General features: G+C 31.9%; 1 protein-coding gene and 1 long non-coding RNA gene across 2 annotated transcripts; both read left to right on the forward strand.

The window, feature by feature from the left end:
• The first annotated feature begins 7,703 nt into the window (after nt 1-7,703).
• LOC111709454 (uncharacterized) lies at nt 7,704-12,636 on the forward strand. Its single transcript, XM_023483118.1, has 7 exons — nt 7,704-8,982; nt 9,206-9,267; nt 9,452-9,491; nt 9,547-9,622; nt 10,659-10,711; nt 11,197-11,384; nt 12,620-12,636. Exons 1-7 carry the CDS (start codon nt 8,957-8,959, stop codon nt 12,634-12,636), a joined length of 462 nt encoding a protein of 153 aa, XP_023338886.1. The 5' UTR covers nt 7,704-8,956.
• A 1,030-nt stretch (nt 12,637-13,666) lies between these two features.
• LOC111709456 (uncharacterized) lies at nt 13,667-14,480 on the forward strand. Its single transcript, XR_002766862.1, has 2 exons — nt 13,667-13,896; nt 14,193-14,480. It is a non-coding gene; the product is annotated as an uncharacterized LOC111709456 (long non-coding RNA).
• Nucleotides 14,481-18,552: the final 4,072 nt, after the last annotated feature.

Below are 18,552 nucleotides of genomic sequence, written 5' to 3' on the forward strand. Positions count from 1 at the left end.
TTTTTGAAAAAAAAATACATGCAACTTTATTGAATGTTGTCTTACTGTTACATGTAGTAGAACAGTTGTTGGGAAGCTAAAACTTCTTGATATTTTCTTAAGAACTGCTCAATGAATAGTACAGATGCCCTACAGGTCGGCTTCCTCTCTTCGTTATCGAAGGGTCGTCGTTGACGATCGTTTACAAAGGTTCGTCGTTAACGATCGTTAACGAAACAACGAGTTTTATAAAAAACAATCATTTTGATAAATGATCGTTTTTCAAGACGATCGTTTTAAAAACGACCATTTTTAAAAAACTATCATAAAAAACGATTGTTTTGTTTTGATTTTTCGTCGTCGTTTTCATAACGAAACGATCGTTTTTAAAAAAAATGAAAATGTTAACATCCCTACTTGTGACGTTGTGTTTATAATTGGTTCATTTCTCTGTTGCCACCTATTGTACTTGATAATCTATTTGATCCTTCCTAACTTTAATTTACATTTTATTAAATCTATCCTGAACTAAAAATTTTAGAATGAGATCATCCTAAACAGTGGATATCGAAATCAAGCAATCAGGATTATGAGTATCCAATACAAAATTTCCCAGCTCTGAACTAGTTTTTTTGTCGGCGCTATAAATTTTTTGAGATCCATAATGGAAATTAATATAATAATAATAATAATGATTAAAATAATAATAAAATGGAGATTAAAATAATAATAATGGAGATTAAAATAATAATAATAATGGAGATTAAAATAATAATAATAATGGAGATTAAAATAATAATAATGGACATTAAAATAATAATAATAATGGACATTAAAATAATAATAATAATGAGTTTAAAATAAATCTCACCTCGAATAACATAGTGATCCAGAGCATTTACTGAGGTAGTGATAGCATCCTCCCTAGTGGCCCCGTATTAGGTCAGCTTACAGATCAAAGGATCGTAGAACATACTGATCTCTGACCCCTTTTCAATGCCTGTACCAAAAATTCATTGAGCAAAAAAAGTAAAAATCAAATGGTATCAAATTGAATGTAAATCTGAGTAGTGAGTACTGTACACACTTTTGATTTTCTTCTTATAATCCTCTTTTTGAAAACTTCGTTACGTTTGATAACAATTACAAATTCAATGCTATATCGATTAGACTAATATTCGATTGAATTAAAGTCAGTTGTTCACAAGCCGGGTCTTAGAGCATTTAAACAAACATAAATTTAATCATGTTAATGTGACATTATTAAAAACATATTTTAGGACTATTGTCATTTTTAACGTTAGTTTTATAAAACATTAATCCAAAACTTACCTTCGTTCAATCGATGTTGAGTTCAAATGATATGACACCATCAACACCAGAAATCAAAACCGGGTTTTCAAAAGTTAAAGAGTAAATCTTAACATGACACGCTGATTGGTTAAATTTTTATCTTCTTTCTTGGATATCGAATGCGTTTTAAAATAATCTTGGGTTTTGTAAAACTAAGCGTTTAAGCATTAATCTTGATATCCACCATTCTAAAGTTTTTAGCTCAGTATCCACAACCCTAAGTTCAGTTCCTTACTATTTGTATTTGTATTTGCGAGACTAATGATAATATATTAGTTTCACCACTTTTTTAGTTCCACACTTGGGTTTGGGTTTGTTGTATCTTTTGCGTGACTAATTTTACATATTATTATTTTTCTTTTTTTATGTCAGAAATAATTCCTGCTTTTTTCAGATGATAAAATCTGTTGAATTAGAGCGGTGATATAGATTATAAATACATGTATACGCATATTTGCTTGTCATTGTCTCCAAATGTCCTAGATGGCAGCGTCAAACTGATTATTGCATGATAAGTTTACCTTGTTGGTTTCTTGTTAAATATTTAAATAACAAATTTCATTGGAAAATCTATAATTAAACAACTATGGAATAATAGTTAATCATAGAGAATAGAATATATATTAGAGGGGAATTTAAAGAATCTCTCGGTATGATTTTTTTCAGTCCCTTTCAGCCTGAAAGGCAGTTCAAAGTGTACAAATCATGTAAATGTTTACAAATTATATGAAGTAGAGTACATTAATACAGTATGTTCCCTAAACTATTCATTTCAATTTCGAATTTTTTAAACTGTTAAATAAACTTTATAATCAGTGGCGGATATAAGGGGGGTTATTGGGGTTATTTACCCCCCCCTAGAATCCTGGGGGTAAATACCCCCCCCTAGAATCCTGGGGGTAAATACCCCCCCCTAGAATCCTGCGGGTAAATCCCCCCCCCCTAGAATCCTAGGGGTAATTACCCCCCCCCCCTAGAATCTTGGAGGTAATTACCCCTGAACATATATTCAGGCCCTGAATAGCAGGGGTTACTCCACTTGCTGCCTCTTCAAGTTACAGTTGCCTTGACCCCTTCACTTCAAAAAAAAAATACATTCCCTATTGCTTAGTCTGCACTCAAGTGTAAAGACTTCTATTTTCATGATAGTAAAAGTTTTTGCGGCATTTTGCAGATGCCTAAACAGTTATAAGCTTTGAAAACTGTTTAAAATTTAAACAAAAAATATAAACGGAACTTATGTATATTGATAATTAGGTTGCTAACATGGCTACGGAACACCATGAAAACAGAAAAGCTATCTAGCCTTGCACTCATGCACTCCCATCCAGGGGCGTACGAGGGGGGGGGCCCCCGCCCCCCTCTACGCTTGCCCCCCCTGAGAGGCTGAGAGGGGGCACCCATGAGGGAGGCTCTTTTAATATTACATCTGCTTGCATTTCCCTTCCTCAGGTCAGGCACAGTGGCGTACCTAGGGGGCAGTAGTCCTGTTGCCCCCCCCTGGGAGTTTCAGACGGGGCACTGCCCGCCCGCCTGGAAAATACAAAATTAAAAGGAAACTACGCTTAAAAAGTAACACCTGACAATGACAAAGACTAAGGATTTGTCTGAATTCACTGTTAATACAAGGAGAGAAAAGTTTTAGCCTTCTAAAGAGAATACTTCATTACACAAGATGTACTATGACGGAGAGCAGACTTAACGATCTNTCAATTATGAAACCAGCCTATTTCATAATTTGGTTTTCTTTTAACAATAATTTTAAATTTTCTATAAAATGATATTCCAGGGCCCAAAAGGTTGTATAGCATAAATATGTGAAGTACACCTGCAGTATGGAAACAGAACAACAAAATGGCCGTTTTACACTTTTTTCTAGTAAATTCCCCTCCCCTCTAATATATATTCTATTCTCTATGTAGTTAATGAAGAAAGTATTTTTGAAAAGGGACAACATACAGATACGGATGCAAGCAGAGTCGTTTGGAGGGGGGGGGGGGTTATGGGGGCTCAGTCATCCCCCTGGAACAGTGAAGACTGTGATTTCTGGAGATTTTTTGCCCCAACTGGTGCCCCCTGGAAAATTCCTGAATTCGCCCCTGAATGTAAAAGCCTAAAGTTTCCACTAATTTTCTGTTTTTTTTTTTTTGACAAAACTATCTACTAAAACTTTCAGATCAAGAACAAAATTTGTACAATGGGCCAATAAACCGTGTAAATGGAATACAACATTATATAAATATTTACTGTGATATGATGCGATTAAGCCATAGAACATCATTTGAATGGTCTCCTCTATTCTCTGAATAATCTTCAGTTAGGTTCATTGAGAAAAGTTTTTAATTAAAGTTTCTAGTGCTCTCCGATCCTTCATATTTTCAGTTCTCGAGTTGGGGAATATTTTGAAATATTTGATTAAACTCTTTAGAAATCCTTACTCAGCACCCTCACCAGGTTCAGGGATCTGGTTCAGGAAAAGGATATTTGTCATTTGTTTCTTTGCAAAAAAATATATTTTTGAGAAACATAAAATGAAGGAAGTGGTTGAACTTGGCATAGCTAATTTTTTCTCTTGTACCTAGTTCAGCTCCATCTTGCTTTTTATTTCTCAAGTAAAATAAATAACATATAGACAACATATTTATTTCACAGTTTTCTAGTTCTCCTCCTCAGAAGGTTTAATTGTTTGCTTAAACTGAATCACTTGAGACTATAGAAACAGCTTTAGAGCTGAACTAGGTGCATTAATTCTTCTTATATATTTCATCGTAAAAGGTCCAATGTGAGTTTGTTCAAGTTATTTTAAAACAAATTATGTTTCATAGTAAGACTTTAACACTATAACTTAAACACCTGCATCATTTTGAAGTGGGGGGGGTGGGGGGGGGGGGTTGCAAAGAAGTCCACAAAAAATGTTCTTATATTTTTATAACGTATATAAATTAAGGGAATCTAAAACTCTGGGTTTTAACCCCTTAAACCAAGAGTATTGGAATAAAATTAATTTTAAAATGGCCCAAATATTGAGTAATGGAGCAGGAAAGAAAGAAATTGAGATATAAATTGATACATTCTGATTTTTGCCCTAACGAACGAGCCAGAGCTGAAAAAACAGAATGGGATATCCTTGATCCCGATCGGTTAATTAATCTGGAGATTAATAACGAGAGGAGGACAAGCATTATTTAATCTCGAGATTAAGAAAAAGAGTGGTTAAAGCAATAATATCGATATCCACTATTCAAAAAGTATTTGATACAGTTTAACCCGGAACTTTGGAGTATTTATCACCAATATTACTCGTAGTGAAACTTATGAATACTGTACGTACTGTACTGTACTGTACTGTACTGTACTGTACGTACCTTATCGATCAGTTTTTTGAAAACCGAGCCATAATTACACTTGACATAATACTTTTGCCATAAGTAACACTTGCCATAAGTTACACTTGCCATAAGTAACACTTACCATAAGTTACACTTGCCATAAGTCACACTTGCCATAAGTCACACTTGCCATAAGTCACACTTGCCATAAGTTACACTTGCCATAAGTCACACTTGCCATAAGTTACACTTGCCATAATGGTTACACTTTTCATAATTACACTGGCTATAATTACTTTTGTCATAATTTTCGAATTTTTAAAAAGATGTAAATCTGTCTTTTTTATTGCAAATGCGGGAAATGCAACAACTATACACCTATGTAGCAAATGCATTGGGGACTGAGTTTACTAAATGACTTGTTGACTCGTTGTTTAGTTGACTTGTTGACTTGTTGACTTGTTGACTCATTGCTAATTCTAGGTTTAAGAGATTCAGAATATGTTTACTCACTCCAGTTTTATGAGATTCAAGAACACGCTTACTCATGGCTAATGAAATTCAGAGATATGTTTATTCCAGGTTTTTGAGATTAAGAAAATTTTTACTTTGTGCTTATGAGATTTTTGAGTTAGGGAATAATATTTCATAAAGATTATTTTTACTTCAGGTTTGTGAGATTATGTTTTATCCAGGTTTATGGGGTTCAAGATCAAATTAACTCCAGCTTATAATATGGTTTACTTCAGGTTTATGACATTCAAGATTATTTTTACTTCAGGTTTATAAGATTAAAGAATATGTTTATTCCAGAGATGAGATTTTAAAAGCTTGAACCCGACTAAAACCCGGTCTTTGCGTCTGCTTAGACTCAAGTAAAGCTCAAGTCAAGACCCGGGTTTTGGATGGCCTTGATTTTAGTAAGAACCAACCCTCTTGGGTTTTACTCTCTTTAAGGCTCAGGTCTTCAGCAACTGATGATTGTAAATTTTGTAAAAAATTTTACATTTGTACATTTAAAATCTCGGGAATTATTTGTGATGTCAAATTTTATTAATTATAATTTATTAATTAAATAATAATCAGGTTTATGAGATTAAATAATATGTTTCCTTCAGGTTTATGAGATTAAATAAAATGTTTCCTTTAGGTTTATGAGATTAAATAATATGTTTCCTTTAGGTTTATGAGATTAAATAATATGTTTCCTTCAGGTTTATAAGATTAAATAATATGTTTCCTTTAGGTTTATGAGATTAAATAATTTGTTTCCTTCAGGTTTATGAGATCGATCCGACCTATAGAGTGACGGTCAACACGGTTTTCGTGATGAATAATTTTAGTACTGATATGGATTTTATATGTTTAAAGTTTTAACTTCTTTTTAAGGCATATTTTCCTGCAACTAAAAAAAATGTTTGGTAAATTCCTTTTTTATTTCATATCAGATGGGGTCGTGGTAAGGTTAGTTTTTTTATTGTTTGAGTATAATTGCCCCCCCCCCCCCCAAAAAAAAAATGTTAAGGTGGTAAAACTTTTTTCAATCTCGCCTCATCCTAACAAAATGTCTATTTGCACGCCTGGCTTGGACAGGCTAGGGGACCGGGCGCTGCGGCCACTAGTCCATATAGCAGCTAACCACGTGCTAGTAGGTCGGAATGGATTTGGTGTAGGTCAGAAGTGGAGTATAGCGGATTTGCGTAGATCGAAAGACACACCATCTTTTAAACACCATAATCCTGATTGTCGTCTTAGTTTTTCTAGAAATAAGAAAATTGAAACTATCCTTGTTAGGAGAAATATCCACCTACCAGGGATTTTCCAATGGGGGTAAGGGATGCAAAAAAGTCACTGAAAAATTTTCTTCTTGTTTTATTGCGTATTCAGGTTTTTTTTCCCCAGGAAGGGCTAATATTTCTTTTTTTTAGGGGGGAGGCCTCTAGAATACGCCTCTAGATTATAACATAGATGTGTTTTAGAAATTTACAAGCATATTTCGGAATGGAGTGAGATTTAAAAGAACAAAACTAAGCAGTTTTAAAGATAAATTCCTATAGAATTAGAAATCTTTTCATGCAATTATTTCCGAATCAAATAAAACCTTATGGCCCAACCTGTCGTCGTTACCTTTGTCTGTTCCACTTTATTATTTATTCACTTTGGGACGGGATGCAGTTCGTTGTAGCTGGCCGGTTCTAGGTGCGAGGGTATACAATTCTGTATGACTTATAAATGACCACTTTACATTCCAAAATATAAAATAAAGGTTTAAAGGGAATAAAAAAAACTAACAGTTTTAAAGAGAGACAAAGGAATTGAGTTTTTGCCACAGACTGAGATTTTCTAATTCTTATAACTTAGCAACCCGTTTTCCTAGACCTTTGATTTTTCAAACTATTAATTCTGGCTGGTCAAATAGTCTAAGTTTGAAATATCAAAGGTTTACACTATCAGGTTGCAAAGATATAAGGGTTGACAATTTATGTTTGTTGCAAAAACTCAATTCCTTTCAGAGTGTATTTGAAAATCTCAAATATTCTTGTTGTAAAGTCTTCATTTAAGCGGAAAATAGGCAATATGATGATTAATGAATATATTCGCGCAATTAAAGTCACTTTATTCTTTAAGTCACTCGAATTATTTTTTTGTTACATCTTTTAAAAGCATTCCTTTTAAGGATTAATAATATCATACTGCAATGTAATCTGATAGAAGAGTGAATCATAATAATTCTATATTCGACCCACGACCACACTCTTCTAATTTATTTTTTTGTGACCACACTCTTCTAATTTATTTTTTCGTGACCACACTCTTCTAATTTATTTTTTCGTGACCACACTCTTCTAATTTATTTTTCGTGACCACACTCTTCTAATTTATTTTTTCGTGACCACACTCTTCTAATTTTTTTTTTCGTGACCACACTCTTCTAATTTATTTTTTCGTGACCACACTCTTCTAATTTATTTTTTCGTGACCACACTCTTCTAATTTATTTTTTCGTGACCACACTCTTCTTATTTATTTTTTCGAGCCATCATCTCCGCATACTTTTACTTGCAATTTCTTTTTAATTGACAACTCCTCAAAGCTAAGGCCCTTTTTTAAAACATCTAGGTACGTCAGGCCATACATATCAAATTTCGTAAATCTATTAAAATTTACAACCACTGTTTGATAAAGTAGTTTATATTATTGTGTATTGATGGACCTATTTAATAATTACTATTTACATATTGTTATAAGTAATTCAAGCAGATGTAAGCGTAAATTCAAATGACCCTCTATTCAAAGCCATGTTCGATTTACAACGGTATCCTTTAAACCTTTGACTGGTCATCGAGTGCAGAGAGCTCAGTGTGAAAATCTCTCGAATAATGGCTGAATTTCTTTGAAATCCAGTGCACGCTGAGTACAGTGTGTTGACACAGCTGATCCGTTTCTTGTGTCTATCGAAAAAATCGAATACTTTATGTTAAAAATGGTATTCTAAAATCGAATACTTTATGTTAAAAATGGTATTCTAAAATTTAAAAGTTAATTTTCATGTTCTGCTAATTCTATAATGTAACTATTAAACATATAAAATATATAATCAGTAGATTAATAAGGATGTGTAGCTGATATCCTTGATATGCTTAGTCACATGTTTAATGGGTAATGTTGTTAATTGTACATGCCACTCTGCTAGTGGAAGGACACTTGAAATTACGCCTGGAGTCTCCTTAATATTTGCTTTCAAGTCATAAAGTAACATGCACGAGCTATGAGTTTACGGTGGGAGAAGATACAGAAATAAACTTCTTAAATGAAAATGAATTTCTCAATATATTTTGTTATAAATCTTTCTTATAACAGAATTGACATAATTCGACCCAACTGAGCTCAATTTGGTAAATTTATTGATAAAACATCAGCAAGAGAGAAAATCCCAAAAACAGTATAGAAGAAACTATTTACTTGTCTCAAACTCTAGTTTTCCAATCATTGTTTCAATTTAAAATATAAATTCTGCTCGGTCAAATAGTTAAAGTTTGAAATATCAAAGGCTTGGAAACTGTTTAGATTTTGAGGCGACTAATAATTTTTTTTTTCAATCATAGATAGTTTAAACAGATAAAATAATAAACAGTCGATTAAGAAAAATTATAAAACTTTTTTTGGGACGCCCTACTAACAGACGTCATTTTGACACCATGTTATTTATTGTTCCCTAGAGGAGGTAAAAGGGGGGGGGGGTCTTTTTTAGTATATAAACCTAAAATATTGGATTTATAATACAGTTCCTTGGCATGACTTCTACCGTAAATACCCAGAGGTAATATTGTGCAAAGTAAAATGATCAAATTCAAAGAAATTAGATATTTTTTGTTAAGTTCGAAAAAAACTAATTTACTAATTCTACTAATTCACTAGAAACGGCAAACAGGTTGGATAATGTCATCAAAAATCGAAACTACTTTAAAATTTTTGTTTGATTTCCAAAGAAAATTAAATATTCCTTTGCAAACAAACAACTCTCAAACTTAAAAATGTTTTAGGATCTCAGCTTTACTGTTTCTGGTATTTTCATTTCTAGATGTAATTATCTGCAATGAGGAAAGTTTTCAAACAATATTTTTTAACATTTTCCTGTAAAAAAGCTTATATATTTTCCTGTAAAAAAGCTTATATATTTTCCTGTAAAAAAGCTTATATATTTTCCTGTAAAAAAGCTTATACATTTTCCTGTAAAAAAGCTTATACATTTTTTATTATTTGTTTAAAACCTTCGAATGAACAGGAAGCAGTCGCGCAAATAGGTCCGGAACATATGGTGGACGATAGGTAAACTATGTTTTTCTTTTAAAATATATATTTAAAATATATATTTTAAATACAGGGGAAATTATATTCCGTTCGGTTTCTGGTTCCGAGGGAATCCCTTGTTTCCAGAATCTGGTCCTAATCCTAAAAAGGTATAATTTACTTTAAGCTATCCAGCTTTCTGTCTATCACCTAACCTTAAGCTATCTATCTTTCTGTCTTTCACCGAACTTTAAGCTATCTATTCTATATATCTTTATCTATATATTTATATAAAAGGTATAATTTACTTTAAGCTATCTAACTTTCTGTCTTTCACCTAACTTTAAGCTATCTATCTTTGTGTTTATCAAATAACTTTAAGCTATCTATCTTTCTGTCTTTCACCGAACTTTAAGCTATCTATCTTTTTGTTTATTAAATAACTTTAAGCTATCTATCTTTCTGTCTTTCACCGAACTTTAAGCTATCTATCTTTCTGTTCATCAAATAACTTTAAGCTATCTATCTTTCTGTCTTTCACCGAACTTTAAGCTATCTAACTTTCTGTTTATCAAATAACTTTAAGCTATCTATCTTTCTGTTTATTATATAGCTTTAAGCTTTCTACCTTTCTAGCTATCATCCAACTTCCTCATACTGAACTAGACATAAGTAGAAGGTTAAAGTTATGCAACATTAGTGGCAGACCTTTGCAACCTCGTAGCTCCTCTGGTTTTGATTTTAAGCACAATTATTTGAGAATTTATCTGGTTACATTATACTAGAAATATAAAACATTTCTGCTCTTCTAAATAGCCCCTCAATAAAATAAGTTCTGATTGAAAACATATAATATTTTAATATCACATGCAATATACTTTAGTTTGACGTGATCTCCGTAATCTGTTCTTCTATCTAATTTCTATTGTTGTTGAAATATCTAATTTGTGATTAGCGCAGACAACTTCGAGAAATATTTTTCGTCTTCTTAAGAAAAGTTTTTCTACATTTAAAAAAGTTATATCTATATCTATATCTATATCTATATCTATATCTATATCTATATCTATATCTATATCTATATTTATATCTATATCTATATCTATATCTATATCTATATCTTTATCTATATCTATATCTATATCCATATCTATATCTATATCTATATTTAAATCTATATCTATATCTATCTATGTAATTATCTAGTCTCTCAGTTCTGGAAGAAGTATACGAGCAATTCCAGGCAGTTTTGATGAAATGTAAGTAATTATATATTTCTAATAAATTCACACTTGTATCTATAACTTGATGTTTGATGAGGATTGTTTTGGACAAAAAAACAGCTTTTATACTTCTATTTTGATATGAATGGAGCTGTCACACGATATTATCTATATAAAAAAACAAGACATTCGTATATATATATATATATATATGTTGCGTATAGCAGGCCAAACGGATGGACCTTTTGGGCTGAAATTTTTTGTGGACACTCATGGATGGGAGTGTTATATGCTAAAAAAAAATTTTTTTCACGGGCAACGCCGGGCCCTTCATTTAGTATTTATTAATTCAACTTGCTCAAAGTTTAGTGTTCTGTGGTAAACGGGTTTCATCAAATTCTCTTTGCAAAGACATCGTATCGAAATAAAAAAGATTTCTACCGCACGACACAAAATTTGATTTTAATTCTGTTTCTCCCATTTTTAGTTAATAATAAAAGTTTTTTTGTTTTGTTTGCAAGGCTCCAGGTGAACAGTCCACTAGACCAGGCTGACCAAGGGTGGAACAAGGGTGGTGACCAGGTTGACCAGCGGGTGGCCTGGAACAAGAGCAGTGACCAGGTTGACCAGCGGGTAGCCTGGAACAAAGCCATTAAACAACAAATGGTTATTTCATCTATGATCAGGTTATTTTTAGTTTTATATAAAGGTAATGTAAAATTAGTTAAGTTTAAAGGGAGTGTTGGTGAATAATAAAAGGAATATTGGCTGAATGATATTTAAATTTAAAATCGGTCGCTACCAGTCTACCTTCTTTTAAATGCGTTTGTAATAAGTTCGTAATGAGTTTGTAATAAGTTTGTAATAAGTTTGTAATAAGTTTGTAATAAGTTTGTTATAAGTTTGTAATAAGTTTGTAATAAGTTTGTAATAAGTTTGTAATAAGTTTGTAATTAGTTTGTTATAAGTTTGCAATAAGTTCGTAATAAGTTTGTAATAAGTTTATAATGAGTTTGTAATAAGTTTGTAATGAGTTTGTAATAAGTTTGTAATAAGTTTGTAATAAGTTTGTAATAATTTTGTAATAAGTTTGTAATAAGTTTGTATTAAGTTTGTAAAAGTTTGTAATAAGTTTGTAATAAGTATGTAATGAGTTTGTAATAAGTTTGTAATGAGTTTGTAATACGTTTGTGATAAGTTTGTAATAAGTTTGTAATGAGTTTGTAATGCGTTTGTAATAAGTTTGTAATGAGTTTGTAATAAGTTTGTAATAAGTTTGTAATAAGTTTTTAATAAGTTTGTAATGAGTTTGTAATGCGTTTGTAATAAGTTTGTAATGAGTTTGTAATAAATTTGTAATAAGTTTTTAATACGTTTTTAATAAGTTTTTAATAAGTTTTTGATAAGTTTTTAATAAGTTTTTAATAAGTTTGTAATAAGTTTGTAATAAGTTTGTAATAAGTTTGTTATAAGTTTTTAATAAGTTTGCAATAAGTTCGTAATAAGTTTGTAATAAGTTTGTAATGAGTTTGTAATAAGTTTGTAATGAGTTTGTAATAAGTTTGTAATTAGTTTGTTATAAGTTTGCAATAAGTTCGTAATAAGTTTGTAATAAGTTTGTAATGAGTTTGTAATAAGTTTGTAATAAGTTTGTTATAAGTTTGCAATAAGTTCGTAATAAGTTTGTAATAAGTTTGTAATAAGTTTGTAATAAGTTTTGTAATAAGTTTTTAATAAGTTTGTAATAAGTTTGTAATAAGTTTGTAATGAGAAATTGTAAAATGATTTTGGGTTCAGCTGCTGTATTGAAACTTGCAACGGAAATTTAATGGACTAATCACCACTCAACAGTGATTTAAATGTTGCAATATCTGACGCAAAAATCAAAAAGAATCTTTGCTATTAACTTTTTAAATAAGTGCTTTATTGATCTTAATTTTCTAGGATTACAAAAAGTATAAGTGAGTGATGTAAAATAAAAAGGCCAAGGCGTTGCGACACTAAAATGTCGACCCAATCTTGAACATTGATGCAACTTTTAGAGCAGTCTGGATCTATGTGCTTCACTGTAAGCGATTAACGTTTGAAATAAATTTCTTATGACTGATTACCGACGCAAAAGAAAGAAGCAAGGTTAATAGCGATCGATCCCCCATTCATTTTCACGAACACTCCCTTTGACAGGATACTTTTTTTGAATTATTATTATTATTGCTATTGTTATTATTAAAACAATTGTTTTTATAATTATGTTATTATTATTATTATTATTATTATTATTATTATTATATTTATCAATATAATGAAACAAGACATTCGTTTATATATATGTTGCGTATAGCAGGCCAAACGGCTGGACCGAATGGGCTGAACTTTGTTGTGGACTCTCATGGGTAGCCTGGGGGTGCCTATAGGCTAAAAAAAAATTTTTTTCACGGGCAACGCCGGGCCCTTCATTTAGTATTTATTAATTCAACTTGCTCAAAGTTTAGTGTTCTGTGGTAAACGGATTTGTATCCAATAAACGTCAAAACGACTGAACCGATCGGGCCCAAATTTTGTGTAGGACATCACGTGACCACAGGGAAGGTTTATGAATGATCAAAATTTCAAATATTTGTCTCCATCAAAATTCGATCTTCATTAAATTTTTGAAAAGTTTGAAAATCCACGAAATTTTTTGTGAAAATCCGCGAATTATTTTTGTTTCGTTTTACGATGTACACAAAAAGAACACAATTAATTTAGAAGATGGGCGCGAAGCGCCCTCTAAGGCTTGTAATTAAAGTTACTCTACAGTGGAGGGTGACACATAAATTAATATCTTCCAGGGACCTCATAACTCTTTTCAAACTCTAATTTTTAAATTTTATTTCTTTACAATCTGATATCGTAGATTAAAAAAAATTCAAACAATGAATTCTACTAAATCAAGTGCTAACGGTTTGAAATATTAAAGGTTTGCAAATTTATGTTGCAAAGATATAGAGATTAGAAAACTAGAGTTTTTTTGCGAGTTGTCAGATTCTTTCCACAGTCCACACTCATTTGAATCAACTGCTATCAAGGATCCTAGTCTTGCATATCTACTCTTGAATATACTTTATAAATAATGAATCCTTTCAATACTATAGACCTGGTTCTCCTCCTGGCTTTGATTCGAAACCTCTCCGCAACCCTAGGATTATTTTATCCTAGGTTCCTCATATCTGTGAAAAAAGGTTTGGAGAATGATATTTTTTAACATATTGTGTAATGGGACGAGACAAACAAGATATTTTTCTTATTCCGAAAGATTTAGGTTAGTAAACGTTGATAACTTGTTTAGTGGAAATAAAATTAAATATAATAATAAAATAAAATTTAAATTCCTTATTTAACAGTACTAAGATTACAATGTTGCTTTTTGATAGAAAAGTTTAGATTTTAAGTCACCATTTTCAGCTAAATTCTCTGTTTAAATTGTATCCAAAGTTGTATGATCATTATGTGTAAAAAATCGGTTTTTATGTTTTAGACTGAGGACTATTAAGAGGCTTTATACCTGAATTCTGCATTTAAAATAAGAATCTTTTAAGAATGATAAAAAAGTGATGTGTTTAATTGATTCAAGTGAAAATATTTTTGATAAATGCTTTATTTATTGACCTGGCACACACGGATAGTGGAGGGCTGGGGTGCTTATGGTAAAAAAAAGGATATTGTTCAGAAATCCAATTCACTTGAAAACCTGTATTTAGTAATTATGCAACCCCTACTTGTATTTATGTTCATCTCAATAAAATGATATTTAAACAATTATAAATTTATGGTCTAAATTTTTGTATCACACGCTTTTTTCTTTTTTTTTCTTCAAATTTTAGACCAAGATCGGTTTTTGCGTGCCACTGCAACAACTGACAAATAGCTCTAGAAAAATCTGAAGAAAAAAATTTGTAATTTATAAGGCATTAAAAAAATAGTAAGTACTAGGTAGATAGATTAATTCATAGATGAGATAGGAAGGTTATTAATCTAGTTACTAATGTGTGTCTTTGGTAGAAGATCATAATTAATCAAAATTTCTCCCATTGTCGTCATAAAAAAACAACATTAAGAAAATATCGCTGTTTTTATTTCGTAAGATGATAATTTTCCACATTTCAGTCTTCTTCACTCTGCACACGTTTGTTATAAGTTTGTAATAAGTTTTGTAATAAGTTTTTAATAAGTTTGTAATAAGTTTGTAATAAGTATGTAATAAGTTTGTAATAAGTTTTTAATAAGTTTGTAATAAGTTTGTAATAAGTTTGTAATAAGTTTGTAATAAGTTTGTAATAAGTTTGTAATGAGAAATTGTAAAATGCATTTGGGTATATATATATATATGTTGCGTATAGCAGGCCAAACGGCTGGACCGAATGGGCTGAACTTTGTTGTGGACTCTCATGGGTAGCCTGGGGGTGCCTATAGGCTAAAAAAAAATTTTTTTCACGGTCTATAGATATACCACGATTTGTACTCATTTTTCTATAGCGGGGATATTCCATCTTTAACTTTTGTGCATAAACTAGACAATAACCTTTACTAATTTGATTTCCTTTGTGTTTTTTTTTTATCAAGTTTCCCCAGGGGGTGGAAACGTCATGTGTGTGTCTGTACCAAAAGAGTGTGTGTAAAGTNCTACACTCTACACTCTACACTCTACACTCTACACTCTACACTCTACACTCTACACTCTACACTCTACACTCTACACTCTACACTCTACACTCTACACTCTACACTCTACACTCTACACTCTACACTCTACACTCTACACTCTACGCTTTACACTTTTCAAAAAAATAATTCTAGATTACTTTACAAACTTCATTTTCGTCATACAAGAGCTATTTCTTCAAATTTATCAAAACAGTTTTCTCTTTTTCTGGTTCATTCCTTTTAACCATTAGAGGAGCATGAAGGGTGAAAGGAGCTGAATGAAAAAGAAATGAATCCAATTGAATTCTTCATTTAGATTTTTAAAAAATCACTATCTGTTGAAAACTTTATTCTGATAAAATATAAGCTTAAGAAATAAATTCATAAAAATAAAGATTTGATGCCAAAGTATGATTGAATAGCTGGGCAGGACACCGAACTACCACTGCACCGATTCAAATCCTCATAAATCTTTAAATTTGGACCTAGCTGATTTTATCCAAGTTCGGTCCCAGTGCTTTCACAGTTACTCACAAAAAACGACTTTGAAGACGACATTCTATAAATAAAATTTGTTCTGTGTATCAGAGTTTAATTTTTCATTAATTTATTCAATTTCCCCAAGTGTATTTTCAATAAACTTGACAATTTAACGACGACATACAATATAGTTTTAAATATGAATTTGAAACAGTTCACAACCCTTTTTTTTCTAAAATCTTCTTTACGAACAATTCAAATAAACCTTTTGCTCAACTGTCACTGGATATAAAGTGTGCATTTATTATATAAACTTGGTCGATTTTTAAATGTCATGTTTATTGGGACCAACTGAACTGCTTAATGTTTGGTACATATGATACCGTATATTCTGCTGAAGGTTCATGGTTGAATTCATATCTTCAAATAAATACAAACCATGCAGGGTAACCTTAGCAGTAAGTTTTACCAGTTTACCACTTGTAAGAATTGTGGTTTGAAGCTTGGTTTATTAGACGCACGCTTTGAATCAATTTACATATTGATGTCAGGGAAAATAATAATTTGTTAAACATATTTGCAATTTTAGAACAGGCCTAACCCCGATGCCCCCTAGTCCGCAATGTTCCCATGTCTAATAATAATTGAGAAATATATTAGACAAATTAAACAGGAAAGATATTAAAGCAACAGTATAGGTGAGATGAAACAGAAGGAATAAAAGGAACGGAAGGAAAGAAGAAGGCTGAGAAATAGGTGGAGGAAAAGGAACGGAAGGAAAGAAGAAGGCTAAGAAAGAGGAAGGAATAAAAGGAACGGAAGGAAAGAAGAAGGCCGAAAAAGAGGCGGAGGAAAAGGAATAAAAGAAAAGAAGAAATAAATAAAGAGATTAATCAGAAGGCGAGCAAGTAAAAGAAACGAGAAAGGAAAATGAAAAAAAGAAGAGGACGAAGAGAAGAAAGCTAGGTTCAGGGAACAAGAGAAAGATGCAGTAGAAAGAAGAAAAAGTGTGATAAGAAGAAGGAGAGAGAAGGAAGAACAATAACTAAGAAGATTAGATCGAAAGAAAAAAAAGAACATAATGCGACAAGTAAGCTAGAGGAAGAACGAGATGGAAATTTAGTAAAAGAAGAAGGGGGGGGGGGGAAGGAAAGCTATATAACATCCCTTCTGAAGTATATTACATGATAGCAGAACCCTCCACTCATAGTTTTCCTCCTACATATGTCATAAGATACCTGTACAGATGTCCTCACAGTTTATAATTAATTTATTAATTTATAATTTCCATGTGAACTTTTCTATCCATCAATCAATATCAATTTATCTACGGGATGGATGGGATGAAAGGTTCTGACGAAGCACAAACTGGATGAGCTACATAGATTTAGGGATAAGGGTAAATAATATGGATGTATGGATGGGATGGATAGATATAGATAAAGGAGGGTAGAGGGGAACAGGATGGGATAGATATAGATATAGATAAAGGAGGGTAGAGGGGTACAGGATGGGATGGATAGATATATAGATAAAGGAGGGTAGAGGGGTACAGGATGGAATGAATATAGATAGATAAAGGAGGGTAGAGATAGAGATGGATAGTTTGGATGAATGCTGAAGATGCATGGATAATATGGATGGATATAGGGAGAATAATATGGATGCATATAAGGAGGATAATCTGGATAGATATAAGGAGGATAATATGGATGTATATAAGGAGGATAATCTGGATGCATAAAAGGAGGATAATATGGATGCATAAAAGGAGGATTAGATGGATGGATACAAATAGGATAATATGGACGGATATAAAGAGGATAATGAAAATATGCATGTAGTTACCCAGGTTGAATGGATGGTTATAGTTCAAGGATAATAGGATACTGAAATGTACAAATAGGGGATATTTCTTGAATGGCTGGATTATATGAAGGAATGTTATAGATTTATGACCATTATGGATAGCATAAATGGATAGTATAGATTGGATGGATTGTATGGATGGATGGATGGATGATATGGATGGATGATTATCTACCTGAATCTAAGTTTAAACAGATCAGTTATATTCTGCTCCCCGCGGGCTAAACAAATTCTCATTCAGTTACTGTAGTGTCTTTAACAAATCGTTACTGCAGTGTCTTTAACACTTCGTAACTGTAGCGTCTTTACACTTTGTTACTGTAGTGTCTTTAACCCTTCGTTACTGTAGTTTCTTTAACCCTTCGTTACTGTAGTGTCTTTAACACTTCGTTACTGTAGTGTCTTTAACACTTCGTTACTGCAGTGTCTTTAACACTTCAATACTGTAGTGTCTTTAACACTTCGTTACTGTAGTTACAATGGCACATCCTTACTGTAGTTACAATAAGACATCCTTACTGTAGTTACAATAAGATATCGTTACTGTAGTTACAATAAGACATCCTTACTGTAGTTACACTAAGATATCGTTACTGTAGTTACAATAAGACATCGTTATTGTAGTTACAATAAGACATCCTTACTGTAGTTCCAATAACACATCCTTACTGTAGTTCCAATAAGACATCCTTACTGTAGTTCCAATAAGACATCCTTACTGCAGTTCCAATAAGACATCCTTACTGTAGTTACAATAACACATCCTTACTGCAGTTACAATAACACATCCTTACTGTAGTTCCAATAAGACATCCTTACTGCAGTTCCAATAAGACATCCTTACT

This window comes from Eurytemora carolleeae, unplaced genomic scaffold, assembly GCF_000591075.1.
Source record: "Eurytemora carolleeae unplaced genomic scaffold, Eaff_2.0 scaffold738, whole genome shotgun sequence".
NCBI lineage: Eukaryota > Metazoa > Arthropoda > Copepoda > Calanoida > Temoridae > Eurytemora > Eurytemora carolleeae.

What these genes read in the sequence shown, in the direction of transcription:
- LOC111709454 (XM_023483118.1), top strand. Translation starts at nt 8,957, where the DNA reads ATGACTTCTACCGTAAATACCCAGAG. An exon ending in TCTACCGTAAATACCCAGAG is followed by an intron (nt 8,983 to 9,205) that starts GTAATATTGTGC and finishes AAAATGTTTTAG; the next exon opens with GATCTCAGCTTTACTGTTTC. An exon ending in AATTATCTGCAATGAGGAAA is followed by an intron (nt 9,268 to 9,451) that starts GTTTTCAAACAA and finishes ATGAACAGGAAG; the next exon opens with CAGTCGCGCAAATAGGTCCG.